The sequence below is a fragment of the Amblyomma mixtum genome, chromosome 8 (assembly GCF_055824585.1).
Source record: "Amblyomma mixtum isolate Tamu chromosome 8, ASM5582458v1, whole genome shotgun sequence".
Classification (NCBI taxonomy): domain Eukaryota; kingdom Metazoa; phylum Arthropoda; class Arachnida; order Ixodida; family Ixodidae; genus Amblyomma; species Amblyomma mixtum.
In genome coordinates, this window is record NC_143019.1 from 20,679,606 (window position 1) to 20,701,186 (window position 21,581).

General features: G+C 47.4%; 1 protein-coding gene across 4 annotated transcripts in view; it reads right to left on the reverse strand.

The window, feature by feature from the left end:
- Window positions 1-549: 549 nt before the first annotated feature.
- The window catches only part of LOC149331604 (UTP--glucose-1-phosphate uridylyltransferase-like), a 56,492-nt gene continuing 35,460 nt past the window's right edge, over window positions 550-21,581 (reverse strand). For all 4 annotated transcript variants that reach the window (XM_089556769.1, XM_089556768.1, XM_089556771.1 and 1 more), the window contains 12 exons: window positions 14,279-14,701; window positions 9,388-9,521; window positions 7,720-7,788; window positions 6,159-6,292; window positions 4,955-5,043; window positions 4,510-4,578; window positions 4,173-4,204; window positions 3,983-4,079; window positions 3,835-3,913; window positions 3,553-3,719; window positions 3,133-3,237; window positions 550-2,213 (listed from right to left, as the gene is read on the reverse strand). In XM_089556769.1, the coding sequence (XP_089412895.1) occupies window positions 2,106-2,213; window positions 3,133-3,237; window positions 3,553-3,719; window positions 3,835-3,913; window positions 3,983-4,079; window positions 4,173-4,204; window positions 4,510-4,578; window positions 4,955-5,043; window positions 6,159-6,292; window positions 7,720-7,788; window positions 9,388-9,521; window positions 14,279-14,701 (1,506 nt within the window). In that variant the 3' untranslated portion in view covers window positions 550-2,105. The remainder of the gene's footprint in view (window positions 2,214-3,132; window positions 3,238-3,552; window positions 3,720-3,834; window positions 3,914-3,982; window positions 4,080-4,172; window positions 4,205-4,509; window positions 4,579-4,954; window positions 5,044-6,158; window positions 6,293-7,719; window positions 7,789-9,387; window positions 9,522-14,278; window positions 14,702-21,581) is intronic.

Genomic DNA, 21,581 nt, shown 5'->3' on the forward strand with positions numbered 1-21,581 from the left:
AGCATTACTTGGCTCTTCGTGCGAAAACCCGTGGCTGAAGCAAGCGCAGCATGCAAATAATGTCGTCGCCCCTCCTGGAGCAGACCACTCCCCATAGCCACCAATCTCAAAGCGTGATTGAAGTGTCCACTGACCCAGGTAGCCAGTTTTGTGCCTTCAAAAATCTATAAACCTTGGGTTGGTTTTGAGAACAGGAAAGGCACATAACTGCCTTCAATTGTAGGTGGACCCCACCACCTACTCAGTGTGATTGAGGAATACACTGCCCTAAGTGAGCCAGCTCTGCTCACTGCTTAAGATAATTGCTTAGGTGCCCCCTTAATTTTGTCTTTCATGCTTGGGACTAAACAGCCTCTGGTGAGCGCTGCCTCTGTATTTCATCTGGCATGGAGACTTCTCCATGCCCGCTGCACACAGTGTGATCCCCATAACAAAGCCTATTAAAACACTAGTCTGGTTTTATGAATTGCAGTACAGACATTTAGTGAGAAGATTTCCTCGAAGCACAACATGCCATCTGATTAAACTGCACGCACATGGGCCAATATGCACGATTCAACAATAATTTATTTCATGACCTATGACAAAACTTCCTACTTTGTACATGGCTGCGGTCGGCAGAACATCCCGAGACAACACAGCTGATGCATTGCCAAGCATTCGTTACACTGGCAACATCTGATGTAATGCTCCCACAGCTAGTTATGACTGCAAAAATGCTGCCATGCATCCCTCAACATGTACCCGAACCACTTCTACATTTTGCACTAAGCACGTTCCACATGCATGCACAAATTGTTCACAAAGTCGGAACAAAACCCTTCCCACAGAAAGCATCAAGAAAAAAATAGCACATGGTGTATATAAAGTTACCCCGCTGAATAAAAGAAAACATTTCCATTTATAAAACGTAAGACCAAGAAAAGAACCCAAGTTTTAAATAAATGAGAATTTGAAAGCGGCAAAACCCCAGCATCCATGCGATAACAACAACCAACAAAGGGAAGCCCACAGGCTTTCCGTCGATTCCAAAGTTAATAAAAAATCATTTAAAGAAAATGATTAGACTCGTTGCTGACTCAACGGCTCATCACAGCTCGACCACAATAAAAAGGTGAACAAAGCACCGCTTTTACAAATGGCACAATATTTCACAAAACAGCTTTTTTTTCCTCTCTTCTATGGCACAGTTCATTCGCTCCTTAAGGTTTATACACTTAAGCGTGAACGCCCTTTTTAAAAGCACTGAAATACACTTAGCGCATTAATAACAGCATGATGCAATGAGATATTGTGAAATCTTAGACAAGTCAATTGCTGTTTACTGTTTGCTCTCGGTTTTTTTTTAGTGCAGATTCGAACTAAGCTCTGGCTTTTGCTATGGCACCTTGGGGCGATATCAACCAGCAGGCCAAATGTATAATAAGCAAATATGGACACTAAACAATGACGCACAGTAAATGAACAGTGGTCCGTGATTTATCTGCCATATCACAAACTCTGCCTCTGCACGTGAACATCTTGGGAACGGCGACTTGGCACCTGTAATCAAGGTGCCGCACATGGCATCTACTGAATGTCACCACTAGCAGCAACTTTTCCCAACATGCTTGTCTTTTGTGATGGAACTAACACCTAGGCTGCCCAAGTACGCTCACCGTGGTAACACAAAATACCACACGTGAATGCCACTGAGATGCACCGCGACTTGTATTGCACATCAACGTTCGATCCACCTCATAAATGCCATCACAAACTTTGTCACTACAATACAGCGTGGAAAACAGCCGCGCTATACAAACATGCTTTTCAAAGCGCCTCACAGTAGGATGCCCTCCTCCCTGTGACATTCACACACCACTCTTATAGCACCCTGGCACCAGTTTTCACCACCACGCAACACGGGGTAAATACTCAAAGACACCAGAAAATACAGGTAGAGAATAAGACAACAAGAATACCATCCCTGTATCAACCAGATAAAACAATTCCCGATCAGGGGGGGGGGAGAGGGCACAGTCGTCACACAGCCGAGTAGGGAGGTCGTAAAACGGGCACACTGATAGTTTGATTGACATGGGACTGCAAGTGTCAACAGCTCCAGCTTAGTGGTCGAGGATGCGCAGGTTGCCAGACACAATCTTGTTCTCCAGCACAGCTGACGCCGGTATGTCAATCCGGTCGCCATGGTTGGCTATGATGATCACCGTGCCCTGAAAACAACAGTCGGAGCTGTTCGTGACACAGACACACATGTGTGGAAGAAACAGCCTGCATTAAATGGTGGTGTTTTTGTTTTGTTTACGTTGTACCTGGCCTGCCAAGGCAGTGTAAGATAATTGAAGGGGACACTTAAAGGTGCACTGAAGAGGATTCTGAACTTGTCTTTTTGCCGCGGGAACTCGATCTACACATTCCTAGCATTCTTAGAAACAGTGACTTATTGCCCTGTGTGGCCGATTTCCCTAATTAAATCAAATTAACGTCCGGCTCCCGCCCTTTTTTTTCAATTCTGCCTCGTACGATGGGCGGAGTCGACCAACGCGTGAAGTTCCTTTCAGCCAGCTCCGTGGAGGCTTTGCTTTCGCTTTATTTTGTTTTTTAGGTTTCCGTGAATAAATAGTTTCATTCGCAGATAATATAGCCGCAAAATAAGCCCGCAGAAATAAAAATACGCGCTGACTATTTGCTACTACGGACTACTACGTATTACTCCGCCGATGGCAGAGCGGCAAGCCGCCACGGGACTGGGTGAAAGGCACTCCACGTGTTGGTCGACTCTGCCCACCGTACGGGGCAGAATTAAAAAAAAAAGGGCGGGAGCCGGCCGTTAATTCGATTTAATTTGGGAAATCGGCCATACAGGGCAATAAGTCGCAGTTTCTAAGAATGCTAGGAACGTGTAGATCGAATTCCCGCGGCAAAAAGACAAGTTCAGATTCATCTTCAGTGCACCTTTAAGCTCCGCCTTATGGGTGTAACGTGATAGTGTTAAAGGGCTGAAGCCCATACATACCACATAATGCCCATACATACCAGCTAAGCCCTCAACTCGAATGAGTTTGTGACCTGCACAACCAACTGCCACGCAAGCTAAGAGAAAGAAGATTAGAAGTCTAGTGGATCACTCACCCTGAGAGAAACGCCCTTGCCAAACGTGACATCGCCAGACACCGTCAGGTGGTCCAACTCCAGAATGTCTGGTATGCTTGCAAACCGGTTCAGGAAATCTCGCACCTGTGGCAAAAGATCAAAAGATGAACTGCAGATTTTGGATGGCACATGCGAATCTGCATGTCCCATCCACATGTGCAGATCTGCACATGTGGATTGGTACTAGCGGATTTTCACTCAAGAAGTTCATAAATAAGCAAACATGCCCTTGCACTCATACTATGGGTCTGTTCGTGCCTGCATAACGTGGTCTAATTTGGTTTGGTGGTAAGTGGAATCACCACTTGCTGTTTTTTAGAGCGTTCAGAGGTAAAGTATGCAAGACAAAGGCTTCGACAGCTGACAGTGTAGAAGAGCAAGCCGCATGACAAGTACTACCTTGGAGAAGTGGTTGTCCCCGAGCTTGATGAGGGGCACAGTGGGGAAGGCACGCTTTGGACTCATGACCAGCGTGCCAAACTTCATGTGGTACAGGTTGCTCATCACCAGCAGCAGGTCCGAGGTCTTCTTCACCGGCAGGAAACGACTGCGCGGCACGTTAATGCCTGCACAACAGCGACACCACCACAAACACATTGGCAGCGGGCCCCTAGGCACAGCACAAAACGCGTTCGAGGCTGGCCTTGAGTATATAAAAAAAAAAACACCTGTGATGCTCACCAATGGCGTTCTGGAAGTCCTTCATTGCTGCTCCAGCTGCTGTTTCTAGCTGAATGATGTTGATGCCAGAGTCAAGCGTCTGTTTCGGAAAGAGAGAGTGTTGAGGGCTCACTGGCACACACGTGCAAGACAGAAGTGCTCAACTTGCCTTGTAGTTGATAATGACCTCCATGTCTATGCCACCGGTCTCCACAAGGTTGCCCACACTACTCAACTTCATCCACAGGTTGTTCGTGTTGAAGATCCTGTGGGCACGAGAGGGGAATGTTGAGTCCAACCAGAACAGAACAAAAAACATGAATGATAAAAAGCCAGATGTAGAAGACAAGGTAACTCACTTGAATTTCTTCACACTCTTGAATTCGTCAACCTGGAAGAAGAACAGCATTTCTACTTCACAGCTTTATTGCTAGGAATCATCGGTTTGCATCGAAATAAACGCCAGCAAATGAAACATTTACATTGCTCACTCAAAATATCAAAGTACTTCAGCACTGACGAGAGTCCTCTAATTAACTTGACAGCATTTGTTCATGACTGTGGGAATTTGTGGTGCTTCAATATACAATGGACCAAAACATGGAGAAAACTGTATGGCCAGTCCCTCGCAGTCAAACCATGCAGAAAGTGACCCGACTGATGATATTGAAAAAAGAAATAAAGCAATGAACTCACATTTTCTTTGGGCACTTGCGCAATTTCCAGCAGGCGAATCTTGTTCTCATACTGAATAAGTGTGCCACCCTACAAGGGATACAAAGAGTACAGTGTAGTGACATCTCTATAAGTTTTTGCTCTGTTCTCTTATCATGGCCAGCCCAGCGATCACATCCGTTCTACTGACAACAGTAAATATAATGCTAGCAACATTTTTAGCAAAAAACTGCACCAAGATCCCAAAGATCGTTGGAGATCTTTATGTTGCCACAAAAATAGGCTTGGCTATCACAACAGCTTGAGAAAATGCTGCAAGCATCTGCGCAACCTGACATGGCAACAGTGTCTCTTATCAAGACTAACAAGCCATGAAACTCTGCATCCGCGCTAAGTGACACCAAAACACAGATGCAGCGAGCCACAAAACGCACACACAGCAAGCTTTTAAAGAGATGACACCCACCTTGACGTCGGCTCTCGTCTTGTCAGTGACTTCCATGACAAAGTCGGGAGCCTGGGCACCATTGGAGGACAGCAGCATGCTCAAAATGTCTGCACAGGTTTTCCTTTGGTTAAGGAACATGTGGTTTGCTTGTATACTGCCACATGTTAGCCTGCCACAGTAACAATGATTCGCTTAGAGTGGCCACTGCCTTCTGGAGCAACTTGGTAACGTCGATCGGCAAACCAGGCTTTTGCCTTTCACAGTGAATGATAAAAAAATCCAGCCATAAGGCCATCTCCAGAGACTATAAACATGCACCTCCGACATGACCACGGTCAGCACAGCTATGCCTTGCCAACAGTGAACAATCAAAGCACCTTGACTGGCTGTATTGTACTAGCTACTTTTATGAGTGAAAACGTTCCAACTAGTTACTGTTACCTGACTACTGTGCTGTGTACCTGATTATGTATTGATCCAATTATGCATCGCAAAGGTAGGCTTCAAACATCCCAGCAGGCTGGGCTCAGTGTTCAGAATAGGCATTGCTTGACAGGAGCACAGTATGGTCATCACTTGCATGAATGTGAGTGTATAAGAGGCAGACAGGAGCAGAGGGGGGGGGGGGGGGGGGGGGCAGCAGGGGGTTGGCAGGGGCAGTAAACTAAATTAACAAATGAGCACCATATGCTCAAAAAACAGCGATGCAATGAGATGGTGCGACAAGAACTGCCGTCGCTTAAAGGGCAAGCCTCATGCAAGCAATGGACGATACAGTACACGGCGCACACCAAGGGGGATGTGCTTTCATTTGTCCAGTGCCCGCACAATACAGCTCGGTAAGCATTCTCGTGTTCCGCCGTCTTTCTCTGAGGAGGCAATGCAGTGGCAGCGGCGATATGCAAGCGGATGCACTTGCTGAGACGAGGACAGATCACAGGGGAGCAGCATACACACCAGAAGACCAGAAGTGCGTATGACGGAGTCCAATTGGCTAATCGCATACGCACTTCTGGGCAAAGAGCGAAATTTTCTGTGGATGCAGAACCAAGTAACAAACCAATCGACAAGGGCAAAACACTTAAGAGACGGCATCGATCGTCGCTTGCTGCCGTCACTTGGGCCATCGCACAAAATTTTGTGCACCTGGAGTACAGCCTTACCTCCACTGTCTCCAGTGGGCTCGACTGTACCATAGTAGGCCAGTGTTTAGAAAGGATACTGAGGTCGACCGTGGCGCCGAGGTTGTCGATGTTGGAGATGAAGCAGTACTCGCGTCCTTCCGTCAGAAAGTGGTCCATCAACCCCGACTGGCAGAATGCCGTGTAGAAGTCTCCGTGGCCCGGAGGGTAGAAGCTGAAGGAAGGGAAAGCGTATAGGCGGCACTGAGTGCACTCTCATTACAACCTACAGCCTGAAGCCGAAACAAGTGTCAGCAGTACTCTTCTGGCGCACAAGCATGTGCAGACAATGAGATAATGGCATGCACACACACACAAAGAAAGAAACAATGGTAAACGAGGAATGTCTGGAGGCATGAATTACAAGCTTCACACACTGTGTTTTGATTTGGAAAGTGATAGAGTCGCCGGTCACTGGGCACACTTGACGACTCATTTGGGTTCACTGAAAGGAATTAATATGAATGATTTCTTTTAGTGGTAAGTTCTTCACCCACTGCTTCAAATGCCAATGCAGTGCAAAGTGCTTAGAAAAATTATGATGCCGACAGGATGCAGGGAAGACTTGCAACTGCTTAACCATCATATTAGATTTCGCGTAGAGGTTGCAGGCAAACACAAAAAAATAGCCAACGATTAAGCTTCTTGGTAATGCGATTTTTGAGAGCAGTTGCTGCAATACTTAAAACACGGGCGAACGCAAACGGAACACGCAGTGCCGAATGGCGGCGGCACTGGGTTTTGGCTTGGTTTGGTTTCTTTCTATTTTTTTTTCTGGAAGGGAGGGAATAATTTTAGAATATTTTCCGTTCTTTTGTCCAAGAGGTTTTACTACTCATCATGTTATTTTTAGTTGCCAGTCATGTGGTAATTCATGTATTTTATTTTATTACTCATTTTGCATGACCAGATTACAGGTTGCATACTGTTAAGCTGTATCGAACAGTAAAAATTTCTGTGCACGTCATGTTTTGTTTTTTTTTTTGTATCCTGGTGCATGTCTAGTTCTGTTTATTTTAGTTGCAAAGGTACTCAATTATATTTTGAAAAATAAAAATAATAATAAGGGCAACAACTTTTGCCTATTTACCTTTTCCTGAACTTTTTTGTTTCATACTGAACAGATATTCGACGTACATTTCGACATTTGAAGAATTTTTTTTTATATTCATATTCGATCCATATTAGAAAATTACAATATCTGAGCACCCCTATTATAAATGTTTTTGACTGGCTACAAAAATAAAAAGTAGACGAGCGAATGAAGACATCAGTGGCCTAAAATCGGACATTCTACAGCTGTGCAATAACACAAACGGGAGCACGTCTAAACCAACTCCCATTCTCAATATGTCACATTTTTTTCTGCACAGGCCACAACAAAACTAAGATTCTCTTTCTTTTTCCCCTCTAACGAGCAATACTATCCCCTGCTTTCATTTGTAGGACTTCTGGCTGGTCCAGCAAATGACACACTGAATTCAAAAATCGATGAATATTAGGTACTAGTCCGTGCATGTAGCTAGGTAGACAGTGACTTGTACACCCCATGTCAGAGACCTAGCCTCGGAGTCAGGTAGCACAATGCAAAACCGAACATACCCGTCTTCGGATGGTGTGGTCAGCGATGTGACGATGGGCATCAGGGTTTCCTTGTTTATCCTTGGATACCTGAAACAAAGCGAACCACACATAATATCACGTTCCCTGCCAGCACCCAACTCAATTCTTGCACAGCCACCACTCTAAATCAGACATGGTGGCCAAAGTCCACTGAAAGCTGGACTTTGGGCCATACAAGGCACAGTACGAGGAGCTCTGGACTATAGATGTTTCTTTCAGCCAGTGTGCTTAGAAAACAACTTCACTCATCACCTTGTGCCAAGCAGAGAACTACAGCATGCAGTCACTACTGTCTTTGGCATCGTTGGATGTCTGTGCCTGTTGTCTAGCACCACACACAACAAGCCAGCTTTCGTCCAATCTGTCAAGCTAAGCCCCTGTATAATTCCTCCCTCTGTGCCATTAAAGAAATAGCAGCGCAACCCTGTCAACCACAAGGTGTTGTTTAACGCCCAGACTACCAATTCAAGAACTGCACGCAGGCAAGCCGCAAACGACACGAACAGGCGGTGCCGCCATATCACGTACAAACACGTCAAAAAGAAATAATGCAACAAAGCCCCGCAAACTGGGACAAAGTTGAGGCAGCATACAAGCACACAAAGAACTTGAAGAGCAGACTGTTAGTCTGCAAAGTTACAGCTACAATGCAGAAAAAAAAAAATCTTAGAGGCACCAAAAGTGATGAGCAAGGCGACTGGGGTACCTGACAGTGTTGCGCTGGCCTCTATTAAAGTTTAGCTCACTGCTGTAAGCATTGAAAAATGCTAGTACTGCGCAAACGACATTCAAGAGTGCGCTCCATGCTACAAAATGATAATTCCAAGCATCAGAGTAAAATGTGATGTGTACAGCAAAATCCCACTGTCCCTCTCCCTCGTTTACGATTCCAGGTATCAAACTTATTAAAGCAGGTGCAACATCAGCCTAAGGCAATGCTTGCAAGGCATATCCATGCAGCATCATCTTGACCGACGTTTACGCATCTCAGTAACGTGTTTTTTGAGTGCAGCTACTGCGGTGTCTGAACCGCAAGCGACCACAGATGGAACATGGAGAGCACAACGAAAGCAGCTCCATGTTTAAGCCTGGGCAGCGCGCTCACCTCGCGCGAATGGATGGCCGCGCGCGCTACTGTGGCGCCATCTCTGAGTAAGCGGCGGCCACAGCTAGCACTCGTCACAATGCGCTATCCCGCATATCTCACCAATGATGTCATCGACGAGCAGACAATGGCAGACATGGTAGCTTGCTACCGTGGTGCCGCAGGTTGCCGCCGCACACAATGCCTTCACACTACCGCCTTAACCTCGTCCTCCACTTTCCTTCTTGCACGCCTCCGTGCATCGATGGTCGGACGACGGAGCGAGCTATTCTGGCGCCATCTCTGAGCGAACGGCTCCACTCTGAGCGTATGCGCGGCATGCGCGTGTGTTTATGTGCAGAGCCCGATTACACTGAGGTTGACGGCGAGGGACGCCGCTCAATCCATGAACGACCGCTTAAGAGCTGCGCTCTAAAAACAATGCCACTTTTACTGCCCGTCAGGCCCCTTATCACTGCAGCAAACAATATACATTACATTATGCAATTCACCCTGTGTGACCGCACTCCATTCTATGACACAGCCCAAAACTCTGCTCGTACCTGCTCTGGAGAAAGGTGTAGATTTTGACTTTGAACCCCTTGTACTTCCGCAGAACCTTGGATGTGTCCTCGTCAGTGTTGAACGAGTTCATCAGCACCAGCGGCATGTTGGCGTTGTACGTCCTGTTCAGGTGCTGCAGCAAAAAAGAAAAAAAAATTTTCAAAGGATCCCCTTATCAAAACGGCACTCCAACTTCCTTAAGATCAGCTGCATCAAATGCGGTTCTAGAAGTGGAGCTCGAGCTTTGTCGGCAAATTCTTGTTGTTCATTAAGAAGTGCAGTGTCCTACACAGGAAGATATTGAGCAGACAAGAGAAGGGAAAAGAGGGGCTCGTTATGACATTATGACATGCGCAACAGAAGCCAACGATCATCGGGACCAAGGAGCTAGTTTTTTTTTTTTTTGGTGTTCATCAATGGGAGATTAGTAGGGCAATTATTTAAAGATAACTGATTAGAAAGCAGAAGAAATAACAACCACAAGCCATCGGTGAGATCCGCACCCGTGGCCTTCAAATTTCGCGTCTGGTCCAGGAGAGTATCTCCCTTAAGGACAGAACAGAACCTCGGCTTCACATATGCTTCTCGGTGAACCAATACATGAACAAATCTTTACGAGATGTGCCCAACAAGTAGCTCTACACAATTTGCACATCCTCTGAGCAATAATCTTAAGTTAAAATGCCTTCGACACCCACATTACGAGGACTGCCTTCACCACTGGTACAGCGCACATAACGAAGCAGCAGCAAACAAAGACACCTTCAAACAGGACATCTCTTACACTGCTGTGCATGTTTGGAGAAGAAAGAAAGGAACGACTATACTCTGTTTCATACATAGCAGGCAACGCTGCCAAAGCTAGCGCGCCTCTTCACGAAGGCTAAGCCTGCACTCAAAAAGTAGTTCGCCATACAACCAAAGCGAACACAAACATATTTCTGTTGTGTCCCCTTATTGCTTTTGTGTGTGTGCGCCCCCGCGTCCTCCTCCTAACGACAGTTCGCATCCTCCTCCTAACGACCACTCAATCCTCCTCCTAACGACCACGACAGTTGCCCCTCGTCGCACGCTGTCGCCGGATGCCCCCCCACGGTGCGCCCCCGCACCCTCCTCCTGTTCTGGGAAGCCACTCCCTGCCGTGGACGCTTCTCCACTCCCTCCTTTCTTCGGGCGGCCAGTTCGGCTCCTGCCTCGGTCGACGCTGGTCGCACCCTCATCGGCTTTAAATAAACGAAGTCTTAAAGTACCGTGTGCGTCTTTCGCTGCATTCAACACAGCGACCGGACACGACAGTGGCGACGAGAAAGTGGATTCGACCCGCGCTACGCAACGCTATTGACAAGCCATGGCTACGCGAGGGTTTCCCAATCAGATACCAGAGTTCAACGGCTCATCGTGGTCATCGTGGGTTGGACGCCTTCAGTTCTACTTTGAAGCTAACAACATCACAGACCCAGCCTTGAAGAGGGCCAACCTGCTGACGCTGTGTGGGGAGCAGACCTACGATACTGTCTGCGTCCTTATTCAGCCAAGCACACCAGCGGCAGTGTCTTACGACGACATCGTAAAAGCGCTGCAAAAGCACTACGACCCAAGGCCATCCGAGGTCTACAGCCGGGCTCGCTTCCAACGACGAGATCAACTGGGAGGAGAAACTGTGAGCGCCTACGTAGCCGCGCTCAAGAAGCTCGCTGCCGACTGCAATTTTGGAACGCTGTCGACAACAGCTACCGGGCAGGAGGGAGACGCAGCTTCTTCTGCTAACACCACCATGCTTCCCTTGGACGTGATGTTACGCGACAGATTTGTGTGCGGACTGAGTGACGAGTCACTGCAGCAGCGCCTGTTCGCTGAGAAGGACCTCACATTCAGCAAAGCTTACGACATCGCCGTTCGAGCGGAGAGCGCCGGTCACCAGCAGAGAGGGATTCGCCGGAACACCGAGCCGGTACACCAGACAAGCAACCAGGTGCGCAAGCCTTCTGTTGTTGTTAAATCGGTCAAAAAGGCACAACGCTGCTGGCGGTGTGACGACCAACACAACCCCCAGGGATGTCGATTCCAGTCAGCCACGTGTAATTTTTGCAACAAGCGAGGGCATATCGAAAGAGCATGCATTACGAAACGGAGACTTGCCAAGATAAAGTCACCTTCCCAGCCTAATCACAGCGTCAACGCCTCAGAGAATACGCCGCTATCTGATCTCCATGGAACAACATCAGCAACACCATCTGTGTTGTACGACCTGAACACCATGAATCTCGGCACGCGACCGAAGATTTTTACAGAAGTAAGCGTACATCACCAGCTGATTAAGTTCGAGGTGGACTCCGGCGTAGCCTGTACTCTGATCAGTGAGGACACGTTCCGAACTTCATGGCCATCTGACGCACCCGCCCTGCAACAAGACGACACGCACCTGCGAACGTGGTCAGGACAGAATCTGCCACTATTGGGCTCTGCCAACGTGCAGGTTAACTACAACGGCCAGACCCATACGCTACCTCTGCTTGTTGTGAAGGGCACAGGATCAAGCCTTCTAGGGAGAAACTGGTTTTCTCCACTAGGCGTGATGATATGCGGCATACACCAGACGCCGAGCCAGAACATGGTTGGTAAACATCAAAACGCCGATGCGCTAAGCCGTCTGCCACTAGACGCAACTGTTGACGAACCATTTCCACCAGGAGACGTTCTGATGTTCGAAGCACTGCCAGAACCTCCGCTTACAGCAGGCACAGTTGCAGCATCTACGCAGAAGTGCGCAGCTCTCCGGCTAGTTTACACAGCTGTTCAACAAGGCAACGTGCATAAACTCAAAGGGGACAACTTCGACGCTTACCGCAGGCGAGCTACAGAGTTGAGCACCCATCGCGGCTGCATCATATTTGGGTCCCGAGTTGTGATGCCGAGAGAACTACGCGCACAAGCTATGTCTCTCATCCACGCCGGACATCGGGGCATCGTTGCAATGAAAAAGTGTGCCAGAAGCTACATGTGGTGGCCTGGCATTGACAACGACATCGAAACAGTGGTGCGAGAATGCAAGCCTTGCCAGAGCAGCCGGAGCGCCCCGCCGAAAGCTCCTGTCCCAGAATGGGAAAAGCCAGACACACCATGGCACACACTGCACATTGATTTTGCAGGACCAATTGAGGGCTGCACTTTCCTTGTGGTCGTAGATGCTTACACAAAGTGGCTTGAGATAAGGCAAATGGGACAGACGACTTCAGCAGCAGTCATTGACAACCTCCGATCACTATTTGCAACGTTCGGCCTGCCACGCAAGGTAGTATCTGACAACGGAACACCGTTTGTGTCTGCGGAGATCCTCAAGTTTTATCGCGACAACGGGATCTCATCAGTTACATCGGCCCCCTACCACCCAGCGACAAACGGACAAGCCGAGCGCTACGTAGCCGAGCTAAAACGCGCCCTTGAAAGAGATCAGACAGGCTCGCTGCAGCGCCGCCTTGCGCGCTTTCTCTTCAAGCAGCACACGACGGTTCAGAGCACAACAGGAGAGACCCCCTCGAAAATGATGTTCGAGCGTGAAATGCGAACCCAGCTCACAGCCATCCTCCCCGAGCCAAAGGCAGAGACGTTCCGGGAAGAAAAAGCAATTCCGCGCTGCGGCACGCTTAATGAGGGGCAGCGCGTCCTCGCCCGACAGTTTCTGAAAAAGCCACGCTGGGAGGAAGCTACAATTGTCAGACGCATAGGCCTGCGCTCTTGGCTCGTCAACATACATGGCACAGTAGCACGCCGACATCTCAACCAGCTGCGTAGATTTACGACGCCGTCTGAGAGCTGTCCGCCAGCGGAGAGAACACGTGCACCATTTTCCCACATAGCCTGGCACCTCTTCCCGGAAGAAGAGACTTCGCCCAGGACAGACCTAGGAGACACAGCGAACAACAGCCAGCCTACAAGTGTTTCTCCCCCGAGCGCACAAAGCCAGCGCGCCTCCACGCGTGAGCGCCGACCCCCTGCACGATACCAGGCAACTTTCTAAGGGGGAAGGAAGTGTTGTGTCCCCTTATTGCTTTTGTGTGTGTGCGCCCCCGCGTCCTCCTCCTAACGACAGTTCGCATCCTCCTCCTAACGACCACTCAATCCTCCTCCTAACGACCACGACAGTTGCCCCTCGTCGCACGCTGTCGCCGGATGCCCCCCCACGGTGCGCCCCCGCACCCTCCTCCTGTTCTGGGAAGCCACTCCCTCCCGTGGACGACGCTTCTCCACTCCCTCCTTTCTTCGGGCGGCCAGTTCGGCTCCTGCCTCGGTCGACGCTGGTCGCACCCTCATCGGCTTTAAATAAACGAAGTCTTAAAGTACCGTGTGCGTCTTTCGCTGCATTCAACACAGCGACCGGACACGACAATTTCGTAGCGACAAATCGTAAGTGCCGTGACTGGCACCTCCTGGACTTCGTTTCACCTCTCGCCACATTTTCGTCCTGCGATTCGTCGAGATTTCGAGAAGCAAAAAGTACACATGGCTGTATGATATGCGGTTGGTCGGGCGAATCGCTTCTACTAAATCCGCGCCCAAAAAGTAGTTCACTCTCCGTGAAAATTATGGCCAGAGAGCCCGAACACTGAGCACCTCACAGCTTCGACCGTCATTTTCAATGCTACTACATCATTTTATATCGCTCTTTGTATTCGTCCAAACAATGACTGGGGTTTCGAGAAGAACGAATGATACGTGGCGGAGTAATATAGTTTCGCGGACACACTACTTCAGCAACCTCCGCAGTGTTGCCTGCTATGTATGAAATGGAGTATACACCCGATGAGCCAAGGAAGTAGCAGCATCAGCCAGCAAGCGACAGAAGGAAGAAGTCACTAGGCAAGACTGGAAGGAAGAAAAAAAGAAACGCACCTCAATCTGCTGGACGGTCATGTCGAGGAAGGTGAGGTCATTGCGGACAGGGATGACCGACTTGGGGCCCTTGCAGCCCATGCTTGTGCCCAGGCCACCGTTGAGCTTGACCACCACCAGCTTGTTGAGCATCGACCGGATGGCCTCCTCATCCGTGGGTGCCGGCAGCGAGTCATACTGGATGACCGCACTGTCGGGCACGGGCTGGATCTTGTCCCAGACGATGGCGGGGCCCGTGTCCTTGACGAACTTGTGGAAGAGGCGCTGGAAGCCCCGAAACTCGGCCTCGACGGTCTCTCGCTCGGCGGCGCTGGCCGTGCGGCAGAGCTTCTCCAGCTCCTGTGCCAGGTGGCTCTGGGCGTCCGCCTTGGACATCTCCTTGAACTCGGTGCTGTCGCTGTGCTTACGGCTGTGCCCATACATCTGCGCACATTGACAGGCATGAATTGCACTGCACTTGAACAATACCCAACAGAAGGAAAAGACAGTTATTAGTTTGTAAAAATTAATACTGGCTGCAACTCAGAAGCACAGAAATACATTTTTTTTTTTCTGAAACAAAACAAAATAACTTTACTAAGCAACAGAATAACAACTTCATTAATGCTTCTCATTTTCAGGCTTGCTACATTAACATTTTTCAAACAGCGCAGACCTCTAGTGCTGCTTTGCTGTCTGATTCAATTACCATGCACAGCTCAACACCAATTAGGTCCAAGGCAATGCTAATCATTTCTCAGTACTTAATTAGGTCATCTCAAACAACTTGACTAGGGACTAAGGACAGCACTGAGCCTCCATAACACTCACAATCTGCACGGCAACAGTTTATCGACAAGTCCAGCTTTGGCAGACCGACAACCGACACAGCACCTAGTTCACCCTTTACAAAGCGCCAGGTCTATGAATGCCTCACGTGCATACAAATGGTAAAATTGCACTCAAAATTGCTGTAGAAATTGAATGAGCTGTTTCGACCAATAGTTTTGTAGAAAAAAAAAGAGCGCGCATTTTTACTAGTGACTCGTAAAAAGACCTCAAATGTGCTATGTATCCGTACCTCAGTTTCATTGACGTATAAACTTGCATTAGATTTGAAAATTGCTTCAAGGGGTGTTATGAAGCAGCTGACTAACGGAAAAGACTCAAAAGCTAAACAAGCAAATAGGGTAACATGGGTCCCGCTATCCTACAACGGGTTAACTGTCCATTAGAGCTGCATGCCCTAACGTAGCACGTGTGAATTTTAAGCCAAGCGATCCCCGCTGACACATAAGCACCCGTCACGTTTATATGAATAAAAGGTATGGATAGAGAAGGCGGAAACTGCCGTCCTTCTTCACACTACAGCTAATGAACTAAAGTAGCCGTTACTGCAGCGCTGCTGAGAGTTTGCGCTCTGTACATACCAACTAGTGGCGATGTAGGCCGCAGCATAAGCAGTCCACCATTCTCACAGGACAACCGTTCTCACAGTGTCTCTCTCGCAATAAAACTATCAGAATCCACATGCTCTGAGTATGAAACTATACCAAGAAAACACATCCAAAAGCTGGCTGCACAAGAACTTGTGTTTTTGATGTCCCTGTGCAGGATAGAAAAGTAGCGTGTTTTGAATTTCCGGTAAAGATATGGTGAACGTCATGGTTTCACCACATGCGGACACATGCAGTAGCATGGTTGCAATAGAGCTTGCCCAATATTTTTCGCTGTTTCAATAAAACAAAAGAGAAGGTACTTGTGAGAGAGGTTATTCTGTGCACAGAGCTTTTAACCAAGAGTGTAGAGGTAGAAGCAATGCGCGTGGCCTCCGCGCTTCGTGAAGCACTCCCACCGAGACCTGATAAGCAAGGTCGGCTGCTCTCTCCACGCGAGCACCTTGTGCTTCTCATTCTTGGCGGCAGTGATTCATGAAGTGCGGATGTCGCGCACTTCCGTGTTCCCTCTCATATTGCTTCTACTCGCACCGAAGAGTTTGGGACATTTTTTGATAACAGGGATTACTTGATAGGCGTATTACACATAGTTCAAAATATAACCTGCCTATTTCTGTACAATCAACAATGTGGCGCCACTGAAAAATACGGACGTGGTGCACACACAAAGACTGCATGTACAGCACCAAAAAATAATTGTATATTACTGTATTTTTACAATACTGGGACCACCCTGACAACCTTGCGTTAATGCATACCAAATCTCAATGCATAATTTTTTCTGCGCTGTCCGGTGCTTCAAAAACAATCTAATTAGTTAAATGTAGGCAGCTAGAAATATGCATTTCAAATACTTTTGAAATGTACTTTTGAAATATGCATTAGATACAACAGCCATTTAACTACCATATTCCCGACAAAATGTTTTATTCTTCTTGTGAATACATCATTCCACACGGTCCCCTTAGTTGGGCCGAATAAAAGAATCACACCAATAGTCTATGCAGAGAGGAAAAAAACAACCCGATCGACATCACCCCTTCCACAGCGGCTTATCAGAGAGCTTCGGAACGCACAGTCCTACACAGTACCACACAGGTGCGACGATAACGCGAAGAACAAAAAATGAAAAAGGCAGCACTCGACAGCAGGAAGTTCTGCGGAAGGTTTGCAACGATGAAAACCACCTGCAAAGATTTGTGATCTCAAAAGAAATGAAAACCAGCAAGGCCTGTTACGTTTCGCCTTCGTCATGAGAAAAAAATCGGCGCGGTTGCAGCGGAATGCCGATGAGTCACGAAGGGCACGCGGGGTCAACGCCTGAATTAGCCACGGAAGCGGCGTCAGTCATCCACCCCGCATCTAGCCAGCCAGCTCTGCAGTGTACCCTTCAATACAGAAAGAAGTTAGCTGCCACGTTCGGCAGTACTAGACATTCCAAGGGGCCCAGGTGTCAGCCGGGTCCAGTCATCAAGTTTGACAGCAGCGTCCGTCTTCCAGGAAGAAGTGGTCAGCGACCGTTTCCCCTACACCGCGCGGACTTGCGCGTGCAACCACACGTGCGACCCTGCACGTGCGACCACATGAAAAGCGCGGGAACGCTGTTCGAGAACCTTCCAGAATCTGCACGACGCAGATGGCATCCTTCTCTCTCTCCCAACACGTGACGGGGACGTGTTCCCTATTGAGAGAGTGTGTGATGGGTGCCACAGTGAACTTTAAGGACACTCTTTCCTCGGCGGGCCCGGCCCCCATCAAGGGAGCCCAGGGAAGGGAAACGCTATAAAACTCGGCGCCTTGGACGGCCGAGTAGCTCCTGACAAGCTCCTGACCATCTGAGCTCATCGTCATGTAGCTTTGCTCCTTGTTTTCGAGACTCTCTTACTGAGACGTTCTCTCAGTTGCTGTTTCTACATAATGTAAATTCACCTGTATAAAGTTCTTCTTCTTGTCTTTCCCTTAACCTCGTCTCCGACCTTCCTCACCCCCTCTCCGGCACGACCATGCTACCTGAGCCGTAACAACTGGTGGCAGTGGTGGGATGCTGCTACCACGACTCGCAATTAACTGGTGGCAGCGGTGGGATGCTGCTACCACGATCTTTAATAGGCCCTATACCACGCAAAAAGCAATAAAGGCGGCACTTGGCAATGGACTTCTGCGAAGGATGCGCAACACGAAAACCACCTGCGTGGATTCATCTTCACCAACAAAAAAAAATGAAGGCCATGATGAAGAAGAAAAGTGAAAGCAGTCCCCCTCCTGCCATGCACACTTCTCTCTAGAAGTGTGCAATGCTGAAAAACATTTGTGTGGGTATGTGGTTGTGAGAAACGCAAAGGCATGGTAACAGCCCCACCTAGCCTTGTCATGACCCAACTAATGTGAAACTCACATTCACTTAACGACCCTAACTGCATGAGCAACGCAACCACTGACTTCAGAAGATCTGACAAAAGCTCACACATTTACCGAGACCCTCATCGGAAGAGGGTGGAGTCGGTGAGGGAACAAACGCGGGTTAATGACATTTTAGTTGAAATCAAGAGGAAGAAATGGGTTTGGGCAGGGCATGTAATGCAAAGGCAAGATAACCGCTGGTCCTTAAGGGTAACGGAGTGGATTCCAAGAGAAAGCAAACGTAGCAGGAGACGGCAGAAAGTTAGGTGGGCGGATGAGATGAAGAAGTTTGCAGGGATACAGTGGCGGCAACTGACAAAGGACAGGGTTAATTGGAGAGACATGGGAGAGACCTTTGCCCTGCAGTGGGTGTAGTCAGGCTGATGATGATGATGCAAACACTGAGAGGTGACTGAAATCGCGCATGTGCATTCTTCAAGTTCGTCAATGACCAGCCAAGCAACACTAAAAATAAAGGACTAACATCCTACATGCTGCCGAAACGAATACGCCATCCACACAGCGATCTCAGAGTATGTTTTAATAGTGAAGCTCCCCATCTTGTTTTACAAAATCTGAAATTGCAGGGCTGCCCAAAGAGTGAAATACTGACTAAATAACTTGCTCAAGTTATACTATTATGGCCCTTTAATGGACTTTTATGGAGAGTTTGAAAGGTGAGCGCAAAAACAAAAAAAAATGGAGAAAAACAGTTTTACGCTAAGCAGGTGCACAACAAGGTTCCAAACACATTTACAACAGGTGCATCTACGAGGACGTGTCAGACCTTGGTAGAACGAAGGTGATATCTGATATGAATACGAATAAAAAAAAATCGGTACTTTGTTTACGAATGCAAGCCAGATGTGAGAGACCTTTCTAATAGCCAAAAAATAAATAGCAATATAAATATACTATATAAACATAAAGTAAAGATATTAAGCCCACTACAATTGAAGCATGCATGCTGGTACACAGCCAGGATATACAGAAAAAAAAATGAGCAAAAAATCTTGGGCTAAGAGCTGAAGCCGTATGCCAGCAAAAATAGACACCTCTGATATGAACTGGGAACAGAGGCTCTTAAACAATGGAGAAGAAATCAGAAACATGAAATTAACTTCCAAGTTGAAAACTGATACGTTAAAAAAAAAAAAATGTCATGAACATAAGAGAAATAAGCTCTTTCTGGTAACGAAAAATCGGTGATGTTCCACGCCATAACCGAAAATACCCTTAATTAAACCCAAAATTCCTTATTTCTGGCTTCTTATCCCTGCACCAACTTGAAAATCCTGTCCATTTGGGGGAAAGCGAAACATTATCGGTTCTTAAAGTTCCCTGAAACAGCATAAAAGCTCCATTTTCACCGAAATTACCTCTCAAATTCTTTGAAAACATGAAAATTCCCCGAGTGAAATGTCGCTGCAAAAAATTAGACGTGCCTTGCATAAGCTAACTTACAAAGTAAATCAGTCCCAACTAAGCAGAACTGGGACCACTTCTTTGCATAAATTCTCCCTACATATAAGAGATATCTTCATTATTAACTAGGCTCAAAAGGCGAACTGAAACGAAGACAACTCATCTGTTACCAAGCCCCATGAAAATGCAAGTGATTATGTGGAATCCCATGGTCCCCTGGCCTAGCACCGTAATAAAGCCATACTATTTGTATAATGCCTAATCTATATAAAGTAAATACACACCAAGTGAAAAATCTAGCACCAAATCGTTAATTCTCGAACAGACTGAGACGATAACTCACTGGGTGTTTGCTATGATCAACAGGAAAGGTAAACGCACTTACAGCTCGAAAAGTACAAAAACAAAGCTTGCATAAGTTATTTGCATTCGCAGAGCAGCTCCAACATTCTACAAATACTGCTGATGCAAATGCTTTAGGTCAGCAAGCTCCAAAGTACCTTCACCCACCCAATGCTTATTGTCACAAAGCTAGAATAATTATATTATGTATTCAAAAGTGATGCCTTGTCAGATATGCATGCCAGCCACAGAAACAACAAGCAAGCTTTCGCATCTCCTAACATGGGTGCAAGTTTTTTAGCACTCTTTCGACAAAGCTTTTTAGAATGTTTTAGCACAGCATTACACTTTTACCACCACCACCATTAGAAGACAACTACTTATGCGCATGACGTGTGTAACTAGTGACTAGTAGTAGAGCTAACTGGGGCAGTATAAGGTAAGCTTGGCTGAACTGAGTTTGATCACACACGACTGCCTTCTGAACTAAATTTGCTTGCACTATCAGCCCTCAATATAATGTATGCATGGTTTCCACACTTCAGCAACCTGGTTCAACAAACTGTTGGCACCAATGCATAATAAAGATGGCAAAAGGTTCTCTCTAACCGCACTTTCATCATTAGCTTCCTCAGTAATGTAATGGTTTCTGGGTGCACAGGGCACGAAGACTGTGCTTTAGCTGGAAACATACATAAAAGCACTCAGACCATGACAACTACAAAACCTTAGCAGGCCATACCATGCCAATTTGCAAGCAATTCATGTAAAAAACATTAAAAAGCATTACCATTAATTCACCATTAATCAAAGAACGAATGCACAATAGGGTCTAAGTGAAATCCTTGCAACATAAAAGAGGCGCTCATACTCCTAATGTTATGGTGAGGACTTGACCAGTACAGCGGTGAATGCTTCTACACATAGCTGGGCAATGGGTATGCTCCCCAAATCATTTTTCTCCAAATCTGAGCAACTCCAGAACCCAACATGCAATGCACCACATTACTGAGAAGCATCTGCAATCTGTCCTGTCCTTGCTGAAGAGGGCAAAGCAAAGGATGCACAGCAAAGCTGAACCATACCTGATACCCCGATATTCGGCGCTCCACAGGTGCATGCTTCTGGTGACAACTGTTCTGGCTCCCGTCGACACTCGGCATCGTTAATGTCTTAATTGCACGGCCAGAGTTAGAGACGCGAAAAAGATGACAAATTAATGTGCCCGAGCGCTACGAAGTGCCTGCTAGCCTGTCAGCGGCAGATGAGAAATGGAAGGAACGAATGATCGAGACGACCATTTTTATTTGCCCCGCAAGCCATCACCAACTGTTTTCTGCACATGTGCTGCACCCAGGACGACCTTGCTCCAGGTGGTTAAAAAAAAACAAACAAACAAAAGTTTGAAAAACAAAACAAGCAAAACATGAAAGCCTTCACAAAGCAGCAGCCGTTCATGCGTGCCAATGTCGTAAACGAGCAGACAGGCAAAACAAATATAAAAAAGTTGCCTGTACCTTCCGCACACAGGAAGCAACGTACATGGTATGCGCGCACAGCTGCCTGATGCAAGCCCCAGCGGCCTGCACATGAAAAATTCCTGCATCGCCTTTAGTTCTACACTGCCATCATTGCTCCGGTGTAGCGGTGGTCATGGGTTCGAACCCCGGACCAGGACGAATTTTTCTTTAACTACGAAG